Source organism: Camelina sativa, chromosome 3 (genome assembly GCF_030686135.1).
Source record: "Camelina sativa cultivar CO46 ecotype springtype chromosome 3, ASM3068613v1".
NCBI classification, from domain to species: Eukaryota; Viridiplantae; Streptophyta; class Magnoliopsida; order Brassicales; family Brassicaceae; genus Camelina; species Camelina sativa.
In genome coordinates this window covers 13,777,790-13,787,366 of record NC_141882.1, presented here as the reverse complement: position 1 = coordinate 13,787,366, position 9,577 = coordinate 13,777,790, and the positions used below count along the sequence as shown (strand labels likewise).

Genomic DNA, 9,577 nt, shown 5'->3' with positions numbered 1-9,577 from the left:
ATTCAACAGTTGGAGTTGCGTAGGGATATCTAAGAACAGAGACACAAAATCAGCAGCACCGAAATGAGCTCAATATAAAAGAAAGATAACATGGTAAAAAATGTACAATATATACAAACAAATACTATAGTATGGGAAACTAAAAGTATTTTTTTTATATATAGGTGTCAATATTAATATAAATTATATAATTCCAAATAGTTATTATTGAGATTTTTTTTTCTAATTATCACAATTCTAAGTACTATTAGTTATTTGAAAAAAAAAAATTGAACTAGGAATAAAGTCGTTACTTTTGTAAAACCATAGATCATAGCTATTTTGTGAGTATATATATATATATATATATATATAGTTTTAGAAGTACTTAAATTTTGTGTAAATTATATCTATGAATTAACTCATGTTGTAACGTCGTTAGCTCTTGATTTTTTTTTCTATAACTCATGTTGCGACATCCTTTAAAAGAAGAAATGAACAAAACTCTGATTATAAATGTGTCTTGATTTTGTAAATTTTTTGTTTAAATTGTGCAGAGCAATAGAAAAGCATGGGTTTTATAACCGAGTGTCTTAACTTTGTTTGGGGGAGGTGACTCGAGATATTGGGTTATCCCTAGAGAACCACGGTACCTTCCGATTCATTCTGAGGTGACTCGAGATATTGGGTTATCCCTAAAGAACCAAGGTACCTTCCGGTTCAGTCTACTAACCAAGATACTAAGCTTCAGTTTGGTCTATATGAGGTTTGGACTGGAAGATGGAAGACCGTTATGTTGATCCATGAAGCCTTTCGTTCACCAAGTTTAAGAGAATATGATCATTGTTGACTGATAGTCTGAACACGAATGTTATACCTCAAATTCGAAGATTTAGTTCTAATAAACGAGCTTTACACCTTAGATCATAATTATGTAAATGAAGAAAAGCCTTGTAGCAAAAAGGTACACTTTCTTGAACAAGTCTTAATGTTCCGTGTGATAATCTTCTGGCTTAAACCACAGCGAGAAATCGATTCCTTTCGACTTCAAATTCTCAGTTGCGGGGGCGATTCTCTCCAGAAGCTACAACGATTCAACAACACATATGTTCAGACCTTATCTCTAAGCATAACATATTGAAAGCATTAACAAAAGTATTAACAGTTCATCAAACCTTTCACAAACCTTAGAGTGAAGAATGCCATTGGACACCAAAACAGATCTATCAAACACAGAAAACTTCCCGCCGTCCATTCGAGTCACAGCTCCTCCAGCTTCCTCAACTATCTGTGTTCATATTCAGACATGGATTAAGCTCTACAACATATGTAGTTTGGTAAGAAAGAAAAAAACAAGAAGGAAGATTACAAGAACACCAGCTGCCATATCCCATGGCTTTAAACGGTACTCCCAGTATGAATCTGCAATCCCAAGTGCCACGTGACACATGTCAACTGCTGCAGCACCAAGTCTCCGCACTCCCCGACTCACATCAGTGAACTCTTTGAACAATTCCATGTTAGTACTCCATGCATCATCATGTTCATACCCAAACCCTGTGATAAGAAGTGCTCTCTCCACCTACACTCAACCATAATAGATGTGTTATAAAACCAAATCTACTGAACATACCATGAAGAAACTAAATTGGATTCCTGATAAGTTTACTTACAGCATCAGTTTTACTGACATGAATTTTTTGCCCGTTACACAATGCTCCACCACCTAAGAAGTGAACTAGTTAGCCAAATCTTAAATACCTAACTAAACTAGACGAACATATAAGCTGGCTACATTGTACCTGCAGTTGCAGAAAAGGTTCGAGTGTTCCAACACATTGGACCACCTACAAACTCTACCTGCACAATGAAATTTTTTGGTTTCTTACTAATCCTATTGATCAAAAGAATCAGCAGAGAGGAACTGTCAATAAGTAATAGCTAGTTTGTGCAAGTGTAAAATCAGATCTACCACAGAAGCAGCAGCGGGAGTTCCACGATACAGAACACCCACAGAAACAGCAAAACTGGGATATCCATGAGCAAAATTTGTTGTTCCATCTAACACATAAAAGGAAGAAACTATCACTCAAACCTCACACAAATAAAGAGGAAAGCAATGAGATTTGTTAAAGAGAGCAAAACCTAGAGGATCAATGCACCAGAGGTAATCAGAAGCCGAATCGCCGATGATACCTCCTTCTTCACCAAGAATAAGATGATCACTAAAATTCTTTTTCACTACTTCCAAAATAGCAGCCTCGCTTGCTTTATCAGTACTGCAAATTCAGTAAAATACTAACACTTTGATGCTTCAAACAAAATCAGCGATGAAGAAACTAGTCCTCAATCTATACAAGCACAACACAAGCTAACAACTTTTAAAAAACTCTGAAGAAGCCCCTTACTCAGTTACCAAGTCAGTGAGACCTTTATAAGTGATATTCCTAGGCTTATTCACAGCTTCCATGACAACCTGCCAAACCAGATGAATCAAATCAAGTTATGTTTTTTACTCTTCTCCTTCTGCTCTACGGACCTAAAGAACTCGACTCTAATACCATTGAATTTTCCAGTAAACATAAATTTGGTAATGAATTGTAAAGACAAGAAATTTCGAACCTCGGCGCCGGTTTTAGCGGCGAGTTCAACGACTTCTAGGAGATGTGCCGGCGATATAGTTCCGGTGGATTTAGCGCCGATTCTGGGATAACGCGTCTGATCAGAAACTTCAGAGACAACAGCTTTTGTTTGAAGCCTCGTCGTGGACTTGCTCAAGCTATTAGACAATAATATCCTCCAACTTGACCCATGTCCGGTTACTGTCCGGCATGAAAATGGGTTTTGCAACGGAAGCGATGATGATCTGGGTATGTGAGAGATTCTCATTGACATGTTCCCCGAGAAAATTAGAGACCTTCCCATCGGTATCCCGGAGAAATTTTAGATTTTTTGTTTTGTTTATATATGGGCGCAAGTGAGTGGATGAACAAGGGAGAGAGTCCCAACAAAGCTGATAGAAAGATACAATTTTTATTAAAATATTATCTGAAAAGAACTTATACAAAGATGGAATTTATGTGGTGTAATTCTGAAAAATTCACAAGACTAAAACTGAAACTAAGGTAAATGATGTATGAATTACATGTGTGTGGCACAGTAGTTACCAATAGACCCTGATATTGTTTGTTGTTGATTGATCACACTCAGCAACAGAAGCTGAGCTGATTGTTTCCAACATACAGAAAACAGAAATAGTCTGAATGCATCCATGTACATAGAAGAAATACACAAGAACAGCTGAGGAAAAAGGAAACGATTCTAATCATTCAATTCATCAGAAGCAGCCTGCATCCAAGTATCATGATTGATTCGACCATTTTGCAGATTGAGAAACCAAGCAACTAAAACTACTCAGTTTGCAGTAACTCCCACCATAATGTCTCCTGCTTCATAGCAGCTTTTTGAACTACAGATTTCAAACCCAATTCGCTATACCAAACCCCATATAAGGACTAATGCAGATTAACCAAAATTCACAATCTTTTGGTTCCTCTCATCTCCTCAAAATGATCAGCACATTCTTCTACTTTTCATGATCTCTCTCATCTCCAACAGATGCAAAAAAAGAATCAGACTTTATAATCCCTAAACCTCTAATTTCCCCCAATTACAAAGCTCAACCACATCCAACAACAACATATATAGTAATGACTCCTCTTAATATCCTAACGCTGCTCAAATTGTCTCTGATGACGAGAAAGACATAGAGACAGTGAAAGCTGAGCGTCCTCGCACTGTTTACGCTTGAGGCTTGTTCTGCAACCCGATCTCCTCGCCGGTCCCTCCGGCATCCGACGGTGGCACTGCAATAGCGCTTCCTCCAACCGATCGCAAGATCTCATCGGAATCCGAATCACCCCGCCCTGATTTTTTCCGGTGATCGATCTCTCTCACTCACATGATCTTCTTTGATGAGTCGCGTTGTTGTATTGTTATCATTAGTTTAGAGTTTGGGCTTGGGCTTTTGAGTTATGAAGCCAACTTAGTATTACACTACTACGCGAATTCAAAAGTAATTAAGAACGAGAGATTAGAAATAATATCACACTTTTTTTTCTTTATAATATTTCTTGGTTTTTAAAGTCAAATCACACATGTGGTAGTTATAGAAAAGTTTTGTGACTTTTGTAGTCTTTGCTAAGGTTGCTTCTTCAGCAAGAAGTGGTTATGGATGTGACCAACTATGTTTTTTTACTAGATGAGCGAGTGATCACGCTATAATTAGTCTCTTATGTTTCATTATATAAAATATGCATTTTTGTTTTTTGCTAGTCATTTTTCTATAAATTACTAGTCTTTGTCATGATGTTAGCTAGATATCAACTCTCAAACATCTTATAGGTCCATGCACAATTGTTTCAAAATCGGATTTTTTTGATACATCAATATATTGATATATATATATATATATATATATATATATATTAATACGGTGATTAATATTTTCCTATCATTTATTAATATGAATTGTGATATCATTATCATCCTTGCAACCCTAGTATCTACAGATTCCAAAAATCTTTATATTTTTAATCTCAAACACATTGTATATATATATATGACCACTTTGGAAAAAAAATTTAGAAGTGTCTATGGAAACTAGTAATCGTAACAAATGATCTAAAACCACCAGAACCCAACTATGAACTAAATTACAATTTTAAATTTGAAAGTAAGAGGAAAAATAATCTTCATGATCTTAATTAGTACAATCCATATCACGCGTCCTCCAAATGAAAAATCTTCGAAACAAACTAGAATTGCTTATCAATATAGAAACTTCAATGTCGGTCGTTGGTTATGGCACCACCTATATTACAAATAACATGAGTCTGCAAAAAGGTAATAGTATGCAAGATTGGTCTTAAGATGTATGTAGAATATGAAGGATATAGTGCATGTTTCTAAGTCACTGAATGGAAGAGATTATAAAACTGAACGCAATCTCTCATTGCCCAGCAAGCACAATGATAAAATCATAAAATACCATATTAAAAACCTATACTATGTAGAACATCTACCATTCTTAAGATAGCCCGATGTGTACTAAGCACTAAATTAGCCAATTTAACACTATATGATTAATTAAAATCTATACATAACTAAAACAAGAATGATCTCGAAGAAGATGAATTGTTGAATTATAAACTAATATATTATGTTTATTTAATTATAAATCTTCGTATAGGTCAAGGGAAAGAAACACATAGGCACATGTAAACGCGTTCCTACCAACGAACATGGACTTGTGGACATGTATTTCATATACACAGTAACTAAAAACATAAATGCGTATAATTCGGAGAATGAAGATGTGATACTATGAAAACAACACATTATTGGATTTACTAGCAAGTACAAGAACAAGACAAGTAGATGTATTTTTTTTTTACCTTCGATGATAGAGGAGATCATAAAAGTTAAACGCGGCGGGATCGACTTTCTTAGGATGTTAAGTTTATCGTTTCTGGCCAGATTGTTGGTGATTTAGTGACTGAAGCTGCAGGATGACCTAGTACTACTATCTAGATACACACACGCACATACATCTGTATACTAATAAAAACCGAATATATAATGAACGTGTTCAAATTGGTGTATTGTACCACACACGAAATGCATGCATGTAAAGTTGTAAACTATGTACACAAACATGCATGAATCCATAAATTCATATTACAAGTAGTCAAAAGAACTAATAATCATCAATTATGGAAAAAGGGTGGGGGGGGGGGGGGGGGGGGAAACGCTTTAAGTTGTAGAAAAAAAAAACTTTAGGTACGGTGTGGAAATTAGCAAATGTATGTGAATGAATACTTGTATACATGTATAGAGGTGCGTGTATGTCGTATGTAGTAATTACCAGATCATGCTGGCAGCTTCAGCCTCTCAAAACCAACATAGATATAGATCCATGCATGTGTAGAAATCGTAGATGAACAAGTTAATTGAAATTGATCAATTAAGGAAGAGGATGAGAAGAGAAATACCCCCTTGTGAAGCTTATTTTTCAAGATTTTGGTTCTTAGGAGAGAGCAACCATTAACAAGAAGAAAAAGAGATATTAAAAATGTCTCAACTTGATAATCTTAGTTGAGATTCTTCTTCCTTCTCTCTCTCACACACATGTATATAACAAAAAATTATCAACAACAATAATTATTTATTTAATAAGATATAACAACAATGCACGTTACCCAGATGCTTAATTGGATAAAATGGACCACAAATAGGCATTTTTTTGTCAACATGTGTATTTTATTTTTTTGTATACAATAACCTTAATATAAATTAATACAGTTTGAATCATTACATTTTTCTTAATATCAAGGTAAGATATTTTTCGTGAAATTTAGAAGAATGTGTTTGGACAGTCTCATTCAAGTATTATTAATGTTTTGGACGCTTTCATTTTTTTTTTTTTTTTTAGTTTTGGCTTAACAAGAGAATATTTAATTCAGAAATTTCGATTGAAATATTAACTGAAGTAGTTTATACTGTCATTATTTACTTTATTATATAGCCAAGTATTTCGATCTCCGAAATGTTTATTTACCCCCAATTGTATGATAAGCTGGCCATATAGTTAATAGTTATCTACATACAAAACACTATAAGTTTACGTAATAATATTAGAATTTTTTAAGAACGAAAAAGATGGATGAAGAAGAGAAGATAGGGTCTAGGAATTAATGGCTGAGACAAATGAAAAGGATACGACCAAATCCGAAATCTTCATTGCACGCGTCTTCTGTCTTATTGCATCTCCTCTTTCGTTTGTCCTCAGACATCACAATCCATCGATCCATCCAACATGTTCACATATAGTGATATACATGCATACACAAAAGCAATTATTATGTGAAAGCTTGAATTTCTTACATGAAACTCAAACAATCTAACTACAACGTTCAAAATAGATTTAAGATTTACTAAAGTTCAAACTAATCTTGAGATGTGTAAAGGATATATATATCAACAAAACAAGAAATTTATTAGGATTACGATAGAGTATATTGTAATGTATCTGCATTTCAGTGTTTTGATAGCTAAATATTGTAATATATCTGTATTTCAGTGTTTTGTGAATGGATCTGCAATTTGTTCCTCAGAACAGATATGGAATAACTGAAACCATCCGGCAAGTAACCTCTCGCGAACACTGTGACAGTCCTTTTCGATGTGCTTTGTACGCTCATGAAAGATTGGATTGCGAGCGATGTGAATTGCAGCTTCATTCTCGCAGTAAAAGAAAGTAGGCTTTACCATACGAACCTGGAACTCTTTGAGGAAAACAGTGAGGCACATAAGTTCATCAGAAGCAAAGGACATGCTTCGGTATTCAGCTTCAATAGACGATTTTGCAACAACTTGTTGCTTCTTAGTTTTCCAAGAGATAAGGGAAGAACCCAAGAAAAAACAATATCCATTAGTAGACCTTCTGGAATCCAAACACGAACCATAATCAGCATCCGCATATCCAATGAGTTGTAATTCAGACTTGGAGGAATAAAACAAGCCTTGACCCACTGTTCCTTTGATATACGCCAGAATAGTGTGCAGAGCTTGCCAATGATCTTTACAAGGAGCTTTTGAATACTGACTCAACTTGTTGACAGCAAATGTTAGATCAGGTCTCGTGATCTATAGATACATTAAGCGACCAATGAGACGCCGATAGGGCTTAGCATCAACAAAGTCACCTCCTGTATCTTTTGAAAGTTTGATAGCAGGATCAAGAGGAACAGGAGATGGTTTGCAACCCAACATGCCAGTATCATCCAACAGATCCAGAGCATATTTGTGTTGACAGATTGTGATTCCAGAAGCTGATCTTGCTATTTCCAGACCTAAGAAATATTTCAAAGGCCCCAAATCTCTTAGCTTGAAATAAGAATGAAGTTGTTGTTTTAGAACATCCACCGCTGCATCATTGTTACTGGCGATGAGAATATCATCGACATAAACCAATACACACATGAAGACAGTTTCTGTGATTTTAAAGAAGCAGGTGTGATCAAAATAAGATGTAGTAAACCCCAAAGTCAGAAGAGTTGAGGAGAATTTAAGAAACCATTGCCGAGAGGCTTGCTTAAGACCATACCGAGACTTCTTGAGCTTACAAACAGCATTTGGAGGAAAGGAGTCCCCCTTACTAGAGGCATAACCAGGTGGCAATTTCATATATATTTCCTCATCAAGGTCACCATTCAGAAACGCATTAGAGATGTCAAGCTGGGTTAGAGAAAAACCATGAATAGCTGAAATAGCAAGAAGCAGTTTAACCGATGTAAGCTTGGCAACAAGAGAGAAAGTTTCATGGAAATCAACACATTCCTCTTGGGTATAACCCTTAGCAACCAACCTTGCCTTATACCTCTCAACACTGCCATCGGCATTGAACTTGATTTTAAAAATCCACTTGCAACCAATGGGAATTTTGTTCGGAGGTAGTGAGCAAATCTCCCAAGTACCCGTTATCTCCAAAGCATCAATTTCAGTCCCCATAGCACCACACCAAACCTTATGTTTCTTTGCCTCAGTATAGGTTTTGGGTTCAAGTTCTTTATCAATGGAAACTAAAAAAGAGTAATAGAGTGGAGAGATTTTTCCATAACAAAGATATTGAGAGATTTCGTGTATGGTTGAGGACCCTACTGAATGACAGTAGTAATCCTGAAGATAAGCAGGTGTTTTTGTTCTCCTGTGAGATGTTTGAGTAGAAGACTCAAGATCATCAGTTATAGGGTTAGCAGAAGGCTGAACCTCTACAAAAGAAGAAGATAGAGAAGTATCTTCGCCAGATGAATCAGATGACACAGGAGAATTGTAAATCAAATCAGGAAAAAAATCAGTATTAGCTGGAGACAAATCTGATTTGACAAACGGAAAGAGCTGTTCGTGGAACACCACATGTCTTGAGATAAAGATATTGTTACTCTCAAGATTAAGAAACTTATATCCTTTGTACCCAGAAGGGTAACCAAGGAAAAAACAAGCCTTAGCTCTAGGATCAAATTTATGTTTGTTCTTGGGTGAGGAAGAAGTATAGCAAAGACAACCAAAGCTTTTTAATTGACTATAATCTGGTTATTTCTTTGTAAGAACCTCAAATGGACTTTTAACATCAAGAATAGGAGCAGGTAGACGATTAATGAGATGAACTGCGGTGAGAATACAATCACCTCAGTAAGGAAGAGGAATGTGAGATTGAAAAAATAAAGCTCTAGCAACATTGAGGATATGTTGATGTTTTCTTTCAACAACAGAATTTTGTTCTGGAGTTTCAGGACAAGAATGGAAAGATTGGATACCTTTAGAGTGGAAGAGATCTTTAAAAGAAAGCTCTGGAGCATTGTCGGATCTAACCCCCTTAAGTTTAGTTTCATATTGAGTTTCTATCATCTTAATAAAAATGGGAAAAAATTGTAAGACATCAGACTTTTGTTTAAGAAGGTAAACCCAAGTGGCTCTAGAACAATCATCAACAATAGTTAAGAAGTATTTGAAACCATCATGAGTAGAAACTGAAAAA

At 35.6% G+C, this 9,577-nt stretch overlaps 2 protein-coding genes and 1 long non-coding RNA gene across 5 annotated transcripts; all 3 read right to left on the bottom strand.

Moving 5' to 3' along the window:
- Positions 1-804: 804 nt before the first annotated feature.
- Positions 805-3,113, bottom strand: LOC104777156 (phosphatase IMPL1, chloroplastic). 2 transcript variants are annotated; one of them, XM_087504239.1, is made up of 10 exons: positions 2,602-3,024; positions 2,388-2,455; positions 2,125-2,258; positions 1,952-2,040; positions 1,782-1,839; positions 1,653-1,705; positions 1,349-1,561; positions 1,166-1,267; positions 960-1,063; positions 805-877 (listed from the first exon to the last, which is right to left on the bottom strand). In XM_087504239.1, exons 1-9 carry the CDS (start codon positions 2,902-2,904, stop codon positions 965-967), a joined length of 1,119 nt encoding a protein of 372 aa, XP_087360365.1. In that variant the 5' UTR covers positions 2,905-3,024; the 3' UTR covers positions 805-877; positions 960-964. The 2 variants fall into 2 exon arrangements, with proteins under 2 accessions (XP_087360365.1, XP_010499669.1); XM_010501367.2 differs by having other exon boundaries at positions 805-1,063; positions 2,602-3,113.
- Positions 3,114-3,461: 348 nt separating this feature from the next.
- Positions 3,462-3,999, bottom strand: LOC147946895 (uncharacterized). Its single transcript, XM_087504244.1, has one exon. The coding sequence runs from the start codon at positions 3,882-3,884 to the stop codon at positions 3,708-3,710; it is 177 nt and encodes a 58-aa protein (XP_087360370.1). The 5' UTR covers positions 3,885-3,999; the 3' UTR covers positions 3,462-3,707.
- A 569-nt stretch (positions 4,000-4,568) lies between these two features.
- On the bottom strand, positions 4,569-6,193 carry LOC104777155 (uncharacterized). Of its 2 annotated transcripts, none has more exons than XR_002037516.2 (2): positions 5,436-6,193; positions 4,569-4,874 (listed from the first exon to the last, which is right to left on the bottom strand). It is a non-coding gene; the product is annotated as an uncharacterized LOC104777155 (long non-coding RNA). The 2 variants fall into 2 exon arrangements; XR_002037515.2 differs by having other exon boundaries at positions 4,569-4,852.
- Positions 6,194-9,577: the final 3,384 nt, after the last annotated feature.